The 21,426-nt window shown below is 44.4% G+C and overlaps 1 protein-coding gene across 2 annotated transcripts in view; it reads right to left on the reverse strand.

Annotated features, from left to right (window-relative positions):
• PPP2R2C (protein phosphatase 2 regulatory subunit Bgamma) overlaps positions 1 to 21,426 on the reverse strand; it is a 463,465-nt gene that overhangs the window by 388,610 nt on the left and 53,429 nt on the right. The window contains exon 2 of one of the 2 annotated variants that reach the window (XM_069203156.1): positions 15,814 to 15,843. The exons of the other annotated variant lie outside the window; for it this stretch is intronic. Coding sequence (XP_069059257.1) covers positions 15,814 to 15,843 — 30 coding nt within the window. The remainder of the gene's footprint in view (positions 1 to 15,813; positions 15,844 to 21,426) is intronic. 2 annotated transcript variants of the gene reach the window in all.

Genomic DNA, 21,426 nt, shown 5'->3' on the forward strand with positions numbered 1-21,426 from the left:
GGCTTTCAAATGGTTACATGGGTTCCTTTATTTTTGCTTTGAAAGTTTCTTCCTTCCGGTTTTTATTGGCCTTCTTCGGCGATAGGTTCTTTAATTTTCAGTGACGTGGTACCCAGTATTGGCACTTGATGCCTGTAAGTGATGGGCTCTCTAATTAGTATGACTTAAAAGATAGTGCTGTGTCTCTGCAGAGGATCCAGGAGTCACACAGTATCCACCAGTGAAGAAGGCAATGCAGAGAAAGGCAGACGAAAGCCTAACGTAGCATCTTTCAACTCCCTGATGTGTCCACCCCCTTAGGATTTTACCACTTCTGCTAAAGACATTGGTGCCTCAACGCATAATTATCTGCCACAGGGAACAAAGGCTTGTTTTCTTCCAGTCAGCATGTATGTGCCCCGGGCTTCCTGTTTATTACAAAATATCGTGACACTGTTTAATTTATATGCGTTCTAAATAATCATCATTGTTTATTTTTAAATTAGATTAACTTCGAAGTGAAATGGTGCCCGCGTGTTGACATGTCAGTAGATTACATGGCTGCCTCCCCCCCCCCCCCCCCCCCCCGGTACACTAACAAGAACAAATGCTTTCACCTCTTAATAGCTTTTACATAATTGGTTAATTATTAGACGACATACTACCAAAAGCAGTTAATTTCAGTAATAAAGCGGGATTCTTTTTTCAGCTACTATAAAATATAACCGCTAACATTCTGGTAAATATATTCTAGCCCTCCTAATTAAATCCACCTATTAGTGCAGTTTTCCTTCAGCATCCCTATGGGGTACATTTCTTGTTGAACATAATGTTTTTTTGTGCCAGAGAATCGATGGCCGCATCTAGCTGCGCAACTGGGAAATCGTGGCAATATTTATTTTTTTGCTTAATGTTTTATTTTTTTCTGCTTAGGTCCTGATCAATCTCTTAAATTCATATTTTTCTTTTGATGGAAGCCGTGTTATTTCTTCGCCTTGCATAAAATGTTTGTTTACCATATGCATACCTAAAGCCAGTACTTCATTTGTTAAAAACATGCGGGGAGGGGCAGAGCTTTTCTAAGGAGTCTGCCACTTGCCTCTATCCACTGCTCAGCACTGTTCATCTTTATCTCACTCGTATTTTTCTCCCTGCCGCTCTCCATTTGTCACTGTTTCCCTATCATTCCTGCCCCCTTGTTTTTCCATTTTCTTTCCCTCTCGCTTTCGTTTTCTTGGTCTAAGTGATAATTCCTGTTCTCCATAAATGAGTGCCGCTGTGCAGCACATTAAACCACAGCAGAAAATTAACCACTGGTTAAAGTTCCGGAGAAACACAGTCACATCTCCCAACTGCACCAAGTGAGATGGCTGTCAGCCCGAAAGGGCACTGCACACATCTTCATCCTGACTTTCAAGGCTGCATATAGAACTTCTATTCAACACTCTTCCCTAAAACTCTCCTGGTAAGCCTTTCACACTCACTACGCTCAGCCAGCCACACAAAAGCCGTGTGAGGTCCAGGCAAAATAAAATGTCACCAAGTATAGCACACCTCTTACTGGAAAAAGGCATTGTGCTTGCTTAAAAATAAAGAAATAAATAAGCAGGCTCCACCACTAGGTACGGGTAGGATCGTGCTGGCAGGCCTTATAGCAGACAACACTGGGCACACGGTGTGAGTGCCTGCAATACTTTATTACTAACCATGCCCGGGTCTTGGGTTGTTTTTTATATGCGCAGCGAGCAGCCGCGCAAGGCCATACCAAATGTCCCACATCCCCGGGGGCACACTCTTACTCCCCCTTCCCCGGGCCTCCTCTTGGTATCACCCCGGAGGGAGGTGACACTACATTCCTCCTTTACCATAGATTGGAACAACAGCAAAAGAACAATTTAGGAAACAACCTTGACACTTCAACAAATTACTTAGCGTGAGTAGCTAAGGAATATCAGTTCAGCTAATCGGGAAATGTCTGCCAAGTCAAACATCGCTGACAGGTCATCTTCAGTCCGCTAGAAAGTCAGTATAACATTTTGTGGGGCTGGGGTGTGCTTTCAAATGATACCTCCCTTGGCTGCTTCATGCTGAAGACACCCCAGAGTACCTGTTCGTACCTCCTGCCACAGTAGATGCTGGGCAGGGCTCTCTAACATAGCGTGCAGAGGTCAGTGACTGAGTCTCTTGGCTGGGTTGAGCCCTCCTTTTGGGTTCCAGGGCACTCGGCGACCTCTGGAGAGGATGATGTTCCCATCCACGTGGTTCGCCCCAATTCTCTTCCCCCTCCTCTGGATAACCGGCTGCGGGGCACTCAGGTGACTGCAGTGTCACTCTCTTGACCTGCGATATGTTCCTGTTCACTGTGTTGTCCCCTTTTTCAGCAGTCACCATGGTGCCTTTGATGGCAGTGACTAAGGGCATTCAAAACTCTCCTCCTCGGTGGCAATCTCTGACCAACACTGCGTCGCCACTTGCAGGGGGCTCTGCTTGGCCCTCCAGCGGTAGGAGGCATATTTAATGTTTGACCCTGAGCAGTTCAGGGGGGTCAGTTGAGTAGCCCAGAGGGGTGTGTGGGATGGAGTCATAGCTCTTCTGCAACACAACTGGCTGGGGGCAATGCCAGTAGCGTAATGAGGCATGAGATGATATTTTCATAGGAAGTGTTAGATAGGTGTTTCAAAGTTGCGAACCTCCACCACTGCGATCCGGATGACCTTCATCAGGGTACACCCAAACCTTTCCCCCTTCCCATTGGCTTGGGGCCAGTGAGGCGTGATGCCACGGTGCACGGTATTCTGTGATTGGAGTTATTCAGCCCACTCATAGCTATTGAAGGGAGGTCCATAGTCTGTGCGGATTCCCTCAAACAGGCCATGTGTTGCCATCATTTGTTCCACTTTGGGATGACATCTGCAGCAGACGTTGTCGGGACGATCTCCACTTCAGGGTAATGGGAGAAGTCATCTACCAGAATGAGCATGTGGGAGCCGTCGTGGAGGCTTCCGAAGTCCGCACTGACATGCTGCCATGGACTTGTAGGGCCTTCTTCTGGGATGACTGGCATAGGAGGATCAGTCTGCCCACTAACTTGACATGCAGGACAGCTCTTGACAACTTCTTCTACCTGCTGTCCGGGAAACCATACCTTGCTCCAGAGCTTGTTCTTGGAATTGACAATTCCTTGATGAGCACCATGTGCCGGTAGGACAGCTCTCTGCCTCAGGCTGGCAGGAAGTACTAACCGCGGGCCACGCATAAGACATTCTTCTTCTGTGACTGACAACTCATGGTGGACGTGGTGCAGTGATTGCAGCGTTAGTCTTACTTCCTCGGTACGATGCACTGCAGGGTGCTGAAGGGCCCGCCAATATTCTGACAGGACAGCTTGTATGGCAGATTAAAGGCAGGCGTTGTGTTTGTTGCTTCCACCACGTCCGTGAGTGACATGGGGATGGGTCTCACTCTGTCCAGTGCCAGACAGATGTATTTCTAGGTGTCCTGAGTGTCTTGGGCTTCTGAGGGAGTGATGGAGCAGGTGTGTCGCAACAAGATTACGCACTCCAGGCTAGTACTCAACAGTGAAGTTGAATTCCTGTAATTGCAGGGTCCATTTTCCAATCCACAGGGGTGGCTTGGATCAGGATCCTCAGAATAGTGGTATTAATGGCTTATGATCTGTAAGGATGGTGAATGGTTGGCCATCCAAGTAGATATAAAAGTGTTAACACCCCCAGTGGACTGCAATGGCTTCCCGCTCTATTTGAGAATACCTTTGTTCCATAAGTGTAAGGGTCCTACCAGCATAAGCAACTAGCACACATTTACCACAGTCTTGTTGTTGGGCCAGCAGTGCCCCAAGGCCAGTGGGAGTGGCATCCACTGCTAGTTGAGATTCTCATTTGGGGTAAAAGTAGACAAACGTGTTGGCTGAAAGGGCTTCTTTGGCTTTTGAAAAAGCTTGCATTTGTTCATCACCCCACACCCAGGAGCTGGTGGTTTTGGTTAGGTCTCTGAGAACTACGGTGAGGCCTGACATGTTTTTCATAAAGTGCCCACACTATGTCACCATTCCCAGGAAGCTGCAGATGCCTCACACAAATGAGAGAGATGTGGCGTCTGTGACTTTTGCTGGGTCTGGCCCAATTCCTTTGTCTGAGAATCGATAACTAAAGTAACAGATGGAATTTCTTAGGAATTCACATTCCTGTGCAGAGCCAGGCCACGTTCTGAATTCTAGCGAGCACAGCTTGGAGATGAGTGAGGTGGCTTTCCAGGGTTGGCGTGCACCAGGATATCATCCCTCGCATTGAGAATGCCTAAGAAGTGACTCAAGACTTCCTTGATGATGTGCTGAAACACTCTGGCACCACTGGAGAGGCTGAAGTTCAATTGGGTGTACCTCCAGAGGCCGGTGTGAATGGAGAAAGTTGTGATAGGCCAGGAGCCAGGGTGTAATGGGATCGGCAATGATGTTGTCTATATTGGCAGTAAGTGATGTTCTCTTTTAATGGCAAGATTGGGTAGCCTCACTTTGACGTAGATATGCATGGCATATGTTGCTTTGGCTTCTTGGTGACTACAATTGGATAGAGCAAGTGTGTGGGACCCGATGATGCCATCTTGCTCCAGTTGTAGCACATGCTCAACCTAGGGGTGCAGATGGAAGGCTATGTGCCTGTGCTGGAGTGCTACAGGAGTGACCAACTTGTCAGTGTGATGGCAGACAGGTGGGCTAACCAGGCGTCAATGGTGTCAAAGTAGGTCTCTAAGTGTTCAACGCACCCTTTCCATTTGGCTGCTTGGGTAGGTGTGGACCCCTGTGGTGATGAACTGTTTGAAGGCCGGGATGTCACCATCATGAGAGCCTTAGCTGAAGCCAGAGGTGCTGTTTCTTGCTGTGCTATGCTAGCAGTGGTGAGAGCACAGGGCCTACCTTGTGGCGGGCCTCAAAGCACCACTCCTGATGCCATGTGGATGATCTCGAGACCAGACAGGATGTGGGTGATTGTATCCAGGCAACAAAGTCACCGACAGGAGCAAAACGTCCCTCAGGAAGGGGGTGCACAGGCACAGAAAGCTTTTATGCAGGAGTGGCGGAGTGTGCAGTGGAGAGCAGGCATGCGGCTTGCCTCAGAGGTCGGAGCAATGCTGGCTGTCAGCTGGTGGAGCTCGGTCTCATCAGGGCTCTTCGTGCAGGACAGTTCTGAGGCCCAATACTTTGAGCAGAGGCTGTTGGTCAACAGGTGGGGGAGCTGGGCTTATTTGGGACCTTAGTGACCAAATGGTGGAGTCTGGTATTATTTAGACCTTTTGCTCAATTCCTCCCATGTCTGTTGTGCCAACAGCGTGGAGGCCCACCTTCGGGCTGCAGGGATGAATAGGCCTTCTCTGTAAAAAGACCCTGGAGAGTCTCAGGACACGCCAGCAGGAAGCGGCCTCCTCCAGTAAGGCGGGGCCAGACCACACATGCAAAGCAGGTATGTGGTGTTCAGGAAGCCTTGGGGGCAGGAACGAAGTGTGCCCACGCTCTCCAAGTGAGCGGGAGGCAGTAGTTTGCACACAGCAGGCGGGCAAGCAGGAATGGAGGCACGCTTTGGTGGAAGTTTGACATCCTTGTCGCCAGTGTAGGATCGCGCTAATAATGGACAACACTGGACACACGGAGTAAGTGCTTGCAATACTTTATTAATAACGGGTCTTGCGGTGGTTTTTATATGCATGGCATGCCACCGCAAAAGGCCATACCAAATGTCCTATGCCTCTGGGGGCACCCTCTTACTCCCCCTTCCCCGGGCTTCCTCAAGGTATCACCCCGGAGGGGAGTGACACTACAGTGTGCGCCACACCCTGCAAAAGCACCGACCTTGCAGTCAGTCTCATGACTAGATGAAACTGCTCTCCACCACATCCAGATTATGGCTGACTGAACAGTATGAATCCCATCACTGCAACTCGGGCATCCTGCAAGTTTATCCATCCCTTCCTAGGTTCAAATATGCCACCACAGCTCACCACCTCGGGAAAGGGTGCCTGGAAGGTTGGTAATCCGCTTGATAACTGCAAGCAAGGTTATATGCCCTAATATGACCACTGTCCAACCCAATTTCATATAAATATATAATGTATGTATTCCTATCTGTTGTCCTCGCTCCTCACAACTCTGCGTCATCACGGACTGTCATTGAAACCACTGTCCTGCTGTTATTATGTATCACCATTTGGCTCAGTATTAGTCATATTACCTCTAGTCAGGGCTTAAGTAGGAAGTTAGACTAATAGGAAGAGACAGGCTGGACAATTCTGCTAGCTAATGAATAACTGGACATAAATTAGTGGCCCTCTATTTTGCTTCCCGAAAACCTAGTTATGTTACATATTTTCATTTCATTCATTTATTTAGTAGACGTAATGTTCCATCCTCCAATGTCTCGTCATACTGCACAATGCATTAATACAAACCTGGGAAGTTTCGTTTTCTTTCCAACTATTTAAAAAATACAAGGGGGCCTGTAATATTTACATACAATGTGTCTTTAAAGTTCGTATTGCAGTCTGGTTATAATACCACTTCTCATCTGCAGTAAGAAAATAGCATCACTACTAAAGTAATTGTGTTTGAGTTGTGACGTCACAATCTCTCCTATTAGAGATACTGTGACAGCGTGACAGGCATAACACCGAGCAGAAGTACAACTTCCGCTCAAACAGCAAGAGATCATGAGCTTTTCAGTTTTTTCCTTCTGAGCTATTATTCCAACCGCTCACTATTTAGTGGCAGTAGCTAATAGGGTGATATGTGGCACTATGTTTACTTATTGTAGTGCTGGAGGTAATTACACAGAAAGCAGGACAATTCTAAATTTTACCACTTATTCCTAACCTCAGTCATTCTCGATAGTGACCGAGATTAAGTTGTTTACAATGTATTTTGTAACCAATTATAAACTGCATATTGAAATATATTTTTCCACAGGACAGATTTCACATCTACCCTATGTGTGTCACCAGCATCTCTTTCATTTGAGAGCGAAACAGCAATAGTTAAATGAAGGTTGGGGGAAGGGTGATGCTTTGACTGTATATTAGAAGGGATACTGTATAAAAATATTGCAAGAAACCTTGGAGTTCTGTGACTTTATAAGGGACCCAGCCCTTAGCCTCATTCGTCTGCAAGGTAATGGAACCCCCTGGTGCCTTGCAAGATCTTTATAATGCACCACAGGGGGTACTGTATCCCATATCCATGGCTGGGGCACCTTCTATTAGCTGAAGGCTGGTCAACAAGGGTCTCATCCAAGCAAACTTTGAAGGTTTGATTGGAAGAGTATGGCTGATGTGTTGTTGAATAAGGCTGAGGAGCTGTGGGTCAGGGCCTTTGCAAGGGTGGAGCTGAACAGAATGTTTCACTTGTATTCTTTAAGCAGCTGCTCTGTCTCGTTAGCATACACACTTTAACACGAGAGCGTTATCTTAAAATGATGTGGTGCACGCTTTGGACCAACATCAGTATAAATTCGTGTCTGGAAGATATACCTTTTATGTGCCCTTACCTTCAGTTGGAGGTATCTGCCTTTCTTGTACTCAAAATAGTGTGGACCGCATCACATAAACATCTATGTATCAGCTGAATTTTAATTTCTCGGAGGAAAGGAGCAACATTTAATGCCTGTATTTCGGTCCAGAAAGATAAAACCTCGTAAAGGCACCAGGAAGTAACTACATGGGTCTGTTTGGAAAATAGACTATTTGCTATATTTCACTGAGGACCTCTGCAGGCATAGGCATGAGTACTGAAGCGCTAAATGGCCTCTGAGCATGGGCGTCAATAGCTGTAGCTAGGGGTAGTAGCTGCAAACTGCTAACTCTGGTTTGCCTTTGTTACCCATGGCTCCTTCCTTGCTAGCCATGGTCTCAGGGTTTAAGAACAACGTAGAAAGGGTCTAAAGTCGCCGCTACCGAGCGGTCACCATGGCCTGCCACTGGGGAACAAATATGTGCATAGTCACACTTCCTCTAGGAATGTTGGTAGTTTATTGCTAAGCGCGTCTAAATACCGACCACAAAGCCATATTTATTTAGCCAACTTGTACAGTGCTCTTTTTTAATCTAAAAAAACTAGGATTTGATATTTTTGAATATATTTTAATTGAAAATATTTTGTCAAGAGCGGATAGATTGCTCTAAAAGAGTCAACATTTAGGGCCTGATTTAGAACTTAGCAGGCGGGTTACTCCGTCTCAATGGTGATGGATATCCCATCTGCCGAAATCTATATCCCATTATATTCTATGGGTTAAAGATTTCGGCAGACGGGATATCTGTCACTGTTGTTATGGAGTAACACGTCTGCTGAGTTCTAAATCAGGCCCTGAGTGTTAAACATAGGCAGAATATAGGAAGAAGTGGCAGTCGACTGATGAGAAGCAATGTTCTACATCTGAAAGAGCTCCAGCTGGAAAATGTATGATTCAAAATGGCTCACAGACTACATATTAAACTCTTCAATAATCAGTGGAATTACACTATAATCACTACAGGCAGACACGGAAGCCTTCCTATGTTATCACTACAAATAATCTACAAAAGGATTTGATTTTCATTTATTTCAAAATATTCCAACACAGACTTTAGAGCAGCCTCTAGATGGTTGAAATGACAGTAAAACAACCACGCATTAATACACAATTTCAATATACCACAAGGTACAGAGACCAGCCTCAGAAACTATTCAATAATACCATCACATTTTTAAGGTTAGTTCATTAAATGATTTTTGAGATGGTAATTGAATGTAACCAGTGGAAATGTCAAAAACTGAGATCGGCAAGCTTTTCCGCAGTTTAATACCAAGAGTTCTACACTGCCCCAAACTAGGGGGTGGGTTAGGGATAGAGCAGTAAAGCTGTTAAGAGCTTGGGGCATAAGATTAAGAATTTAGGATGTAGAGTTAAGGGTTAGAGTTACTGGGATTTACGTTAAGGGGTATAGCGTGAAGTATAGGTATAGAGTTAATGGTCTATGGGTTTAGGGTAACGTGCTGGGTTTAAAGGTTAAGGTCTTGTGATATAACTTATTTGAATACGAGATAAGAGTTAAGGTTTTGGATTAAGAATAAAGGGGTAAGGGATTACGATTAGGGGTTCAATTAAAGGGACTGTGCCTATGGATGAGGGTATAGCATTAAGGAATGAATGTGGCACAGAGATTAAAGACATAGGCTTAGGATATTTGGCAAAGGGAATAGGGCTTTAGTCATAGGATTATGGATCAATTGAATAGGGTTAAGGATAAAGAGGGAAAAGAGGTAAGAGCTTGAGGAATATGGTGACAACAATATATTTTACTATAAGGAAGCAAAGCCAATTCTTTCTGCATGGGGAGCTCACAATAAATGCAACAGAATTGCACATCTGTGATGTGTGTCCTGAAGCGACAAGGGGAAAGTGCTGGTCGGTCACAGCTCATGCCCGCATTGAAAACTTTGTGTTGGCAGAGAATAAGGCAGGCATACAGGAACTCTTAAGCAGCATTAAGTTGCAGCACATACACACACTAGTGGGGTCTCTTTACTGCACATTGCTCGTCTATCTTGACATGAGTTCCATTTCTTGAGGAGCACATACATGTCACCAGGCGCCTCTCAAGCAGCTGTTGCTAGGATGGAAACATACATTGTACAAGCAGGAATAAATTAACCAGCAGCAGCTCACTTCCTCTGATAATGACATATCATGGGAAAGGAAAGGTGACAGCCAGGGATGTTAATTAGGCATTGCCAGCTGCTTGCCTTTTGGTGTCCCTACCCCACCCTTGCTTCCCAGGTGCAAAAGAAGGAAGTAGAAGGAACAACAAGTAATCAGGGCTATAGGACTTAGGTTTCTTTTCCAGTATACAGGCATCACTAGCTGCAGCACTACCATACCTTTATTATGTCAATGGCCTTCTCGTCAGACTCTCTAGACACCTAGGAGCATATTTACAAGCCCCTTGCACCTCCTTGCGCCACCCTGGCATCATTTTTTCCATGCTAAGAAGGCCCCCACTGTGCACATTACTTACACGCATTGCGCCACTTTGTAACCCCTAACACCGCATTATACTTGCGGCAGGTATCATGTGTGCAGAGGGGTGTTCCCACGCAAGGAAGCCCAAAAACAATGGTGCAGTGAAATTACAAGATTTCCATCATTTTTAACACCCGCTTAGGGCAGGTTTTAAAGTGACGCTCCCAGAATAACCTATGGGCCTCCCTGTGCTTTGCTGGACTAGCGCAATAATGTATAGCGCTAATCCAGCAAAGCGTCAGAAAAGTGTCATAAATTATGGCGCTATTGTGCTAACGTGTGCCATGGTGTGCTACATAGTAAATACAGAGCTACCATGGTGACGTTAGGGGGGCATAGGGCGATGCAAGAAAAGTGGCGCCACTTTCCTGAAATATGCCCCTTAATTGGCACGCTACAATGAAACCAGAATGCTGCAAACAGACAAGTGCTAAACATAGGCAGACAAAATCTCATTATCCATGCACTCAGGACTCTACGCTGTTAGACACGCACAAAAAGAATATGTGTCACAGTTCTGTGCATTGCACAATAGGCATACCAAAGGTTGGGACCAATCTTACAATATAAACTCAGACTGTAGGGTGAAAGGAGAAAGCTCGGATGGACAATGGCTCCAGCCCTGACAAATCTCCCTCTTCAAAAAACTACAAGCTATGGAATATGGTCCAAAAGAGGATAAGGACCATAAATAGCCATCTAGAATTCAGAAGGGTGAAGATCATGATTCAGACGACTCTCAGATTGCAAGTTAGACTTGTTCATGATTGCATCGCATTATCAATCCCTTTCATTCCCCTCACTTGCAACTTCATGAGTACAACATTGCTATTTTGGAGCACCAAAACACTATATTAAAAATAATAATTGCTGAAATAGTAAAACAGAACTTCTTCTTCTGCCATGCTATTTCACATTTTCCCGAGAGACACCATGTATCTCTTTGCTGCTCCCCACAACATCTCTTCAGTTCAAAGCAGGCTGGCCAGAATTAAAATCATTCTTTGCTCTCTCGACAGTACACACTAATGATCAGTTTCTTTTTAAAGGGACGGATATATTTTTTAATAAAACCACTGTAGTAATAGTAGGCCTGGGTGGAGTTTGCAAAATTCTGCTACGCGGAACTCCGCGAAGTGCCGTAAAAACTCTGCAGCGCTATGCAGGGTCCCGCAAGTGGCGGAGTGTGGGTAAGGTGTGCTGTTCGCACTGATTTGCAGTGAGGGGGTTTCTCCCGTGCTGTAAAATCAGTGCGAACGGCATCAGGCAGAGTGCCAGAGGGAGCTAACTTCTTTTTGCCGCTTGAGTAGATTCTCTAAGTAAGTTGGTTAAGGATGTTATCTCCCGCAAGTCTGATGGGGAACAAGTGTCTGCGTTACTGAGGATGTAAAACTATGAAGTTTGAAAAATAACTGACATTAAGCTGGTGTTGATACTTTGGGTTTTAGTTTCTATGCTGCTATGGCTACCAATGCATTTGCATGGCTCTAGACTGCAGCATATCCTCAAGGCAGTACATTGGTTCTATGACAATGGCGAAATGTTAGCCCTCACAGCCCCTGCGGTGCAGGGAGAGTTCCAGGGGGTCCCCTCAGCACAATACGTTGACTCACAGCTGCCAAGGTTTGAGTTTGCTTGACACTTCAGTGGCTTACGAGTGGCGATAAAGCGAACCACATCAGACAGCCACGCTTTTAAACTTAAACACTCCTGATAAGATTAAAAGGCAGCTGAATTTTAAGCTAATAAGGAATAAAATCAGGACCCTGGTATAAATTTCAGAGTAAATGTGGTTTTGCACCCTATGCTTTATGGAAACACATATTTTTTGATGCGTATGTTGTAAAACGTTTAATTTTGCAAACAGGGAAAGACAACACAGACTGAGAAAAGTCATGTTTTTCTTAAAACCCATTGAGTGAGCTCTCTATAATAGTTGGATGAGCTGAATCCTGGGGAAAATACCATGCACATTGTTTATTTAAGCGCCACAGTCCTGGGGAAGTTTCAGCGAGGTGGGTGTCTAATGTCCTCTGTGTGCCCGGCCTGTTCCGGCTGCCGTCCTCTCACTCAGCGAGCTGTGGCCCAGTGCTTGCAGAGGACAGGTCCTCCCTAGCAGCAGGTCTGCAGGTCTGGCATGTGTGGCCTAGGGTTTACTGTCAGTATGCTTCAGCCAAGGACAGGCGTGCTCGGGGTCTCACCTGTGACTCTTCTATGAAGCTCCCGCAAAGCAGAAGCACACACCGAGCTCCAGGGAGAGCTTCCTGGCGTTGCAACAACTGGGGTTGTGTTGGGGGAGTGCTCAGACTCGGCACCACTCTTTTCTCAGGAACCAGCTTCATAGTTGAGGCGCAGCAGCAAGGTATACTCTCATCTTTACCCAATGACTGTTTAAGGAGGCTCCGAGAGGATTGACCCAAGAGACAAGATACCTCCCAGAGTGAGGATTGCCTCCCCCGTAACTCATCCAAGAGATAACTGCTAAAGGCCCCAGCGAGCTGTCTCATCACAGAGAATTCTACATGTCTTGGTGTAAAGTTACCAAATGAGGCAACACTGATACCTCTGATTGAGTGCCGATTTCGGGCACTTGCGGCGATGTGCAAAAAAAGTACAGAATGCATTATACTAATGTGAGATGCGTGGGACTTGGCAGGGCTGCTGACTGGGTCTGGGACCAGTTAGTTTGCATGTGTGCACACAGTCACGCACCGCGCACTGGTCAGCACGGTTGGGGGAAGGCGCTCTAAGTACTTTGCAGGGAAGCCTCCTCAAGTTTTGTCACGGCACTGTCCTCTGACCCTAATTTTAGGTCCATCTACCTCAAGACTAAACGTGAATATGTTTGCCTCCTTTACATAAATGGCGATTTGATTTTCCACACAAGAGCAGAGAACCTGTGATATTTTATTAAAGATATGAATGTTAGCCGGCCCTACTTTGAATACCTGGTTTCAAGTTATATCTTGAGTTCATTCTTCTGTTGTTGTTGCTAGCTGTTGCTGCTGCTTGCTTGCCTTGTAGTTTGCCATTGGCTCTTTATCTCTCGTGGCTCAGCCTTACTTCTCTTTTCTTTTTAACTTCCTTTTTGCAGAGAAGATGCATTTGCGGTCCTGTTTCTCATCCTTAGGAGAGCATCGGTCAACTGCTCTCTCTTTCATCATCTTTTTGTTGTGTGATTGGACCAATTTGTTTACTCAAGGTACGAGATTCTAGTGCAGGATAAAACTATGGGATCTATGCACATAATATCTACATTATTACCTTGAATACATTTCACCACAAAGAAGTATAAAAAAGGCCTTTCACAACTACTGAAATATATTTGGAAATGTTTGCACAGTTGACTTAGTCATTTAAATGTTGTCTGTTAGGAAAACCCGGACACACTATGAGGGTCATACTGACCCTGGCGGTCCATGACCGCCATGGCGGAGGGCGGCGGAAGCACCGCCAACAGGCTGGCGGTGCTTCCTGGGCTATTCTGACCGCGGCGGTAAAGCCGCGGTCAGAAAAGGGGAACCGGCAGTTTCCCGCCGGTTTTCCCCTGGCCCAGGGAATCCGCCATGGCGGCGCTGCTTGCAGCACCGCCATGAGGATTCCGACCCCCTTCCCGCCAGCCTGTTTCTGGCGGTGTCCACCGCCAGAACCAGGATGGCGGGAACGGGTGCGGTGGGGCCCCTGCACTGCCCATGCCACTGGCATGGGCAGTGCAGGGGCCCCCTAACAGGGCCCCACAAAGATTTTCACTGTCTGCTTTGCAGACAGTGAAAATCGCAACGGGTGCCACTGCACCCGTCGCACCCCTGCAACTCCGCCGGCTCCATTCCGAGCCGGCTTCCTCGTTGCAGGGGCTTTCCCGCTGGGCCTGCGGACGGCCTTTTGGCGGTCGCCCGCCGGCCCAGCGGGAAAGTTGGAATGACCGCCGCGGTCTTTTGACCGCGGTGCGGTCATTCGGCGGTAACCGCATGGCGGGCGGCGACCGCCGCCCGCCGCGGTCAGAATGACCGCCTATATCCTTTTATTTTACATTCTAAGCAGCAGGTCACACAGTTCATCTTAAAAAGTCCTGGAACTCTGCAGTCAGAAAGAAAATTAATTGTAAGAAAAACGGACTTTTGACCTCTGTCTGTGAGCACAGAGCAAATGTGACATAAGAACAAGATTTAAAGGCATATTTTATTGCCCCTCCACTTTTAAACTGAACAGAACACTTGTTTAGTGTCAACATGTGAGAAGGGAGAAGTAAGTATTAAAAATAGCTCGACCTGATCAAATAAGACTGGCCAATGCCAGTGGTCGAGTGGATTTTTCAAGCCCTGTATGCTTTGCACAATTTGACCTAGAAATGGGCTTGTAATACATTTAAATGTACAGTTTTGTCTCAATATAAAGCTATCAAACATTTCTTGCAACTCAAACCACAGGGAATAAATATTCTTATAACCTTTGCAGGTGCTCCTACTCGTTAAAATCTTCTGATGAGGACACATTTACTTTCATTCAGCACCCTGAAGTTCCTGTCAATCATAAGGCACTCATTTACTCATGAGTAAGAGGCAGACCCCAGTCCCAGTGCTGTGACTCCTGAGCTGAAAATAATTTCTTCTTTCCTTTTCCTCCTTATGTTACTAACTGCAATACTGTAGCATTAACTCTAAGGGTGGTACAAAGAACCTCTACTCACAACGTGACAGATGCGTCCATGTTACACAGAATTTTACACGAGGTTAGGAAACACGGAACAACTTAAATCTGTTGTATTTTGAGCAAATAGTTGTTAGGTGAGTGTAAAATATTTTTCAAAATTCACAAAAGCTGGTTTACACTTTAAAAATATTAACTACACAAATAATATTTTCATATGAATGAATCTTTTTTGCTGTGAGTGGGGTCTGGGCATTTCAGGGCGAGAAAGCCTAAATACGCACTCATTTGTGGGTTTTCACAAACGTTTTACCATGACCCATTGCCACCTTGGAAATAATTGGCCATGGCAGGAATAAATCTGTTTCAGAGCATGGGCATGTAACACATCAAAACGAGGGTGTAGGTTGCAAATATTTCTCCATGGAAGAAAAACATTTTCCCAGAGAAGCCACACAAAAAAACAGAAAAAGAAAAAACCTTATCCTAAAAGCAATTGTACAACTTGTACATGTCATCTCTCGATTAGAAATAAAATTGAGTAGTTTAGACTTCATATCAGTGTGACTGCATGCTCTGTCCCTGCGCATGCCAGTCATGCCAAACTATCACATACATCACAAACATACTCCTGATCTACACATACAAAGCACTGCACAAAATAGGACCGGCATACCTCAACAACCGCCTTGCCTTCTACATACCAAACAGGCATCTACGCTCCTCCCAGCTCGATCTTGCAGCTGTCCCCAAGATCCAGAAAAGCACAGCAGGAGGAAGATCCTTCTCCTACCTGGCAGCCCGGACATGGAACACGCTACCTCTGAAGCTCAGGCAGACCGCATCACTGAAGCAGTTCAGGAAGGACCTCAAGACCTGGCTCTTCAACTGAGCAGCACGCCTACATTCAGCGCCTTGAGACCCTATGGGTGATTAGTCGCGCTCTACAAATCTATGATTTATTGATTGAAACCAGCAGTACACAGCTCAACTTGTAGATCTCACAGGACCGTGACACATCTCACAGAGGGAAGGGATAACCTCAATCACAGTCATCACTTGATTGCACATTTAGAAAACAACACATAAAGGCTGCCAAAGCAGGAATTAAATTTCTACCTACCATTGCTTGTAGTAATGATCTCAAGGCAACCTAGCGGCACATAAGCAAAAACACAAAAACAAAAAAAAAATCCTTAAACCACTATCGATAAAAACGACCAGCATGTTACACTAAGCAACATGTTACATTCTGCAGCAATCTACTAAACAGTCGATTATATGTCCTTTACGTATTTAAGGGTTTTGATAAACATTTGTAATGACACCTCACTATGAATTAATTTTCTTAAATCAGAACTCATAATATTATATAAACATGTTATACAGAACAATGAAGTGTTTAAGAAGTCATATTGTCTATTTAGCAGACGTGACATATATATCATTAATATTGCTGCAGCGTTTGCTGTTTAAACATATGATAAAGCACTGTAGAATTCATAAAAGTATTCTATAAGTATTACTTGCTTCAGAGTTATGCGTTAATTACGCCTCATTTTACAAGATTAAATCATACTTACATAAAGGAGCTTTGTGGATCGGGATAGAAAAAATTTGCCTAGTTTACCATGCCACTTTTGTGACTTGTTACAAACCAAAAAAACTCAGCTCAATTTTCACAAGAACAATACACAAGGGGCATTTGCCTGTTAGCCAATCAAGCAGCATAGGCAAATTCAGGGCTTTCTTCACTGTGGGCTGATCAGTAGGAGGATGCATAAGAGCCTCTGTACATGCATCCCTTGCTTACTAAGGGTTAAAAACGAAGATGAACACTCTGGGTTCTTCAAATAACTACTCCTCTTTTGTTGAACTCAGTGGCACCGTAGCAACAGATTTTCAATTTCCACTCATTTATCAGTGGTGGGAATGCAAAGAAATGCACTACAGAGAATGGACCACTGCCTCAGTACTGCACTCAAATCCCCCACGTGAATGAATGGGTAGATTTATGCCTGGTACTCCTACTTTCACCTCCACAGTTACTGATACCAGATACCAACTGTTGATGGGGTGGGAGAAATGCTCCTTATCACAGGAATTTGGTGAAATATCACAGGAATCTGTGTCTCTGCACAGATTCATGTATGAGTTGTCTAGCATTTCACTCACAGCCAAAGACTGATGGCACTCAGAATGAGGACCTTGGTGCCAGAGGCATGCTCAAAACGTGAGTATTGAAAGATGGGCGAGTAAGTGGAAACCATGTGTTCAACGCCTGGCCCTTCCACAGCAGGAAGATGCCCTTTGTGTATCAGAAGATCAGCATGATGTATGGTCCTTTCACAAATCTGGGTTATGCAAAATGCACATATCAAAACTGATCCTTGTCAAGTCTGTGCTCAAAGGTAAATACTACAGCTGTGGTGGCCAGGGTACTTATCATTACCCAAGTGGCATCTGCCCACTGCACATGGCTGCCACGGGTAACCCACAGGCAGCCATGCATGCCAAACTTTGCGATGGATTTCTGTTCGTGCTTCTCAAAACCACCATATATTTTTTGACATTTTGGGGAAGTTAGTGTTTTTGTGTTCTTTGTTGGTGGTTCTTTTGCTTTTCATATGTGTTGTTGTAAACAACCACTTAGAATATTTTTTGCTTTTTTTGGAGTTTATTAAAAGGTCTTTCATTTTTCCATTCTCAAATACTGGGTCGTGTTCTTCTCACTATATATTGACCTTAGACTCCATGCAGTAGAGTGCAAACAATTTGAGGTGCAGATTGTATTCTTCTGCTTTTTGTATCTACACCCCTGAAGGCAAGCTTGGAAGATTATCATCCTCCTCTGCTTCAGAAGTCCCCCCCTCACCCTACTACCCTAAGTCCTCTCTATTATGCTTTATCTTCAGGTCTCAGGGCATGGAAGAAGTGCTAAAGCAGTAATCCTTTCTGGCATGTGCTCAGTTTTGATGTTTTGATATCACAGATCTGCAGGTGCCCTTCCTATCTCCCACACTTTGTAATCCTTTGTGTTCTCCTCCGGTTCCACCATTTCCCCAGCGCAGGTGACCTCTTGCTCATCAGTTACAGAAGCCAAAGCTGGTGCAGAAGATGGTCCTGCAGCCAGCAGCCACTCAAAGTTTCAGCCGCTCAAGTGTTCTGCCCCTTACAAAATGCTGGGTGTTCCTACTGTTGCTAGGACACAGGCACATTTTTATGTGATGGAAAGTTATTCGAGCTCTCAGGTACACAAAAGCACAGAACACTGTGTAACTTTAAAAATAGTCCCTGGAACTGACTGAAAATTTGCAGACTATAGGGGAAGTCCTGCCTGTTTAGTTCACTATCAATGAATTCCTTAAATGCAATGTTATGCCAGTGCATACCTGAGTGCACCATTTCACGTGGACAAAGTTTTTATATTTTATACAGCCCCACCACATAGGTCGATAGCCTGCAAATTATTTTTCTTGGACCACAGACATGAAAAAACTAAAATGTTGCTTATGATCTGTGGTCTTGTACGAAGACCATGGACCCCCAGAGGCCCAAATTCACAGTCCTTGGTCTCAGTACTAAAACCTCCGACCTGCAAATGGGATGCAACATAGATACATGAATTTCATAGTCTGGGTACCAACAACATTCAACTGGGAAGGGGGCCCAGCGTAGGTCCATGATTTTAAATGTACAACAGAGAAAAACACTCCTTCATTCAATGAAATTCAATTATTTATGGCATGTGGATACATGAACTTTTCTCTGGCGTGAGCCTGAGGACGGTCATGAACTAACAGTCCAAATATCTCTAACGTTTTAAGCTGTTCAAGCCCACTGACACCTTTTTGTGAAACTAATTTCTTGAAAACCACTGAATGGATTCACTCCAAACCATGCAAAAGCAATTCTGTGTGTAAGGTTCTACTTTCATGCAAAGTTTGGTGTAATTCTGTTCAGCTCTTATTTTATATAAAGGAGAGCAAAAAATCATATGTGAATGACAAATGTGAAAATACACTTTTTTGAGCTATTCCACCCTCAACATATCTGCATGAAACTTGCCAAGAAGAACAATAATAAACAATAATAAACTTTATTTTTGGAATATGCCATACAGAACAGCACCAAAGATTTTAAGAAAAAAATAAAAATGACTTTTCAATTAAAACTCTGACCTAACCATAACAACACATTGACTATCGCCACTCCAATGTATTTTTATATATATACAACTCTCCAGGCAATATGTGCTTTACATATTTGAGACAATGTAGGTACTGTCATATCAAGGTGCGCTTTATAAACTTGTATGCTGTTCAACTGAAACTAGTAAGCACTTTACATTCGGTGAATGTGGGAGTTGACACGGTAATTAAACTTTACATACTGGAGCAATCTGAAAGCTGACATACAATGATGATTTATGCTAATGGATACATGGACACACATTGCAATGGTGCTGTATATACTGGGTGGATGTCTGCGCAGTATACGAACTGGCATGGTAATGCGCGTTTATACTGGGGCAATGTTGATAATGGTATGGCACGGCGTAATATATGTGCTTGAGCATGCCGGATACTGGCATGAGAAGAATACTTTACATATTTGGGAAACTTGAAAACTGTTGTATTGTGAGAATGGCATACGTAGGTAAATGTGATTACTGGCATACTAAAGGATGCTCTACATCTAAGGAAACGCAGAATTGAGTCTTACATGTAATCATTGCAGTACATGATGGGTAAAGGAGGACACTGCCGTGTTAATGGTATTTATTTTACGCAGTTGGGGATATGTGCACCAGCATAGTAACATAGACAATGGCTTGGCAATGGCGCTCCCCCTTGTCTGGAGGACCAGGTGGCCAGTGGCATGTAATTCTGCGTTTAGCTCATGGAAAGACTTAAACTGACTTGCATGGGAACATGAAAACTGGCAAGGTGGAAACCGGTATAAAAATGTGTGATTCTACCCTGGGAGCTATATAAATCACATTAAAAAGTGTGTTTTACATACTTTGGCACAGGACAGGGGAAATTGACCTGACAATATTGTTTATATACCGAGGGCAGGGTTGATACTGGCATAAGCAGAACAAGGTAAGAGTTACTTATTGAGGCACGTGGAATTGAAACTGGAACAAGAGCAGAACTGGACTCAAGAAATCCACATTGGGAAAGGTTAAAATAAACCCCACACTACAGGAGGCCACACAACTGGAACGGGGCCTTGGTGGCGTGGATTGGACACAGCAGCCCATCCTGATCATGACTAACATCGCAACAGTAATGAACATCATATCAAAATCCTGGCACATTTTTTCCATTGGGTGACACTGTTTTATATAGTTTCTGTGTTTTCTATGACTCATACACTTGAAGAAATAGTGTTATTGGGTACAGTTACAGATAGTGAAGCACCGGAATATTTCACCCCCTTCAGAACAGCCTCTGAATACAATTACTTTGTAGACAATATATTTGGAAACTTGTGCTGCAAAAGGAAATGACGGGTCCTATTTATTTTAGATTGTTTCGGAGAGAACACACACAAGATGAACAACCGATGAGAGTAAAAAGGAAACAAACATTTGTGGAATCAGTCCTCATGTTTGCCATTATTTTTATGTATCATCCTTCCAAATGCATCAAGGTAACAGCGCTTGCTTCACATTTCCCTGACGCATTTTACTCAACATGGTAAACGAGGCATTCAGCTCAAAGCTATAATCCAGATGTATCAAATGAGTGAGGTCTCCCGGAGACTCATGCTCAGTGCTTCCTCTAACAATAACATGATCTGCCACCGGGGGCGACATTCTGTGGACAACATGTTCGGATTTGGATTTATCATTACTTAGATGCATGATGACTGCATAATTTAGATTGCAGTATTCTTGAAACAGTGTCCACTCACATAAGGTGAACGTTGGAATGTTGAAAATATGTACTTATATAACATGGTGTGTGCATGTAAATTAGTACTACATTGCAACATTTACATAGCACTTCATACTCCTACCAGGGTCTCAATCCACTTTAATTAGCATTGGTTTTATGTGCATCTTATAAGGATGCATTGTTGATAGTGGTACTGGTTATAGGTTGGCCAGTATAGCAGAAGGTGTGTGACGTGCCTGAAGTTCGGAGACATGGTCTAAACATGATGCATGTTGTTACTTCACTTCATCATAAACTGCTGCAGAGTCGTCGAATGGCTGCCGTCATACAAGCACATATCTTCTTGAAAGTGGTCTATATCATAGAGTAGAAGCCACCTTTGATTAGATTCAGTGGGGTCTACAAATAATATATCATATGCATCTGCCTAGGAGTCAGAGAGGCCACAACCCCACAAGGCACATTTATGAAACCAGAGAATATTATATAGGTCCACATAGGAGCAAACTCCAGGAACCTTGGGGGCATGGTTAAGCAACCAGATATGGTCTACCTATCAGCGGCACATGCTCAACCACTGGAGGGATAGGTAAGCAACCAGAAAATACTATATGGAGTCCAATCAGAGGCCTATTCCAAGGAGGCTTAGTTAAACAGACAGAGATTACTGAATGGTAACCACCTAGGAGCAACACATGCACACCCGCTACTAAAACAGTGAAGCAGCCAGTGAACACTGTATGAGGGCCACCAAAGAAAGATATATACCTAACCTCTAGAGACATGGTTAAAGTGTTAAGGAATACTACATTGTGTTCTTTTAGGAA

This window comes from Pleurodeles waltl, chromosome 1_2 (assembly GCF_031143425.1).
Source record: "Pleurodeles waltl isolate 20211129_DDA chromosome 1_2, aPleWal1.hap1.20221129, whole genome shotgun sequence".
Classification (NCBI taxonomy): Eukaryota; Metazoa; Chordata; class Amphibia; order Caudata; family Salamandridae; genus Pleurodeles; species Pleurodeles waltl.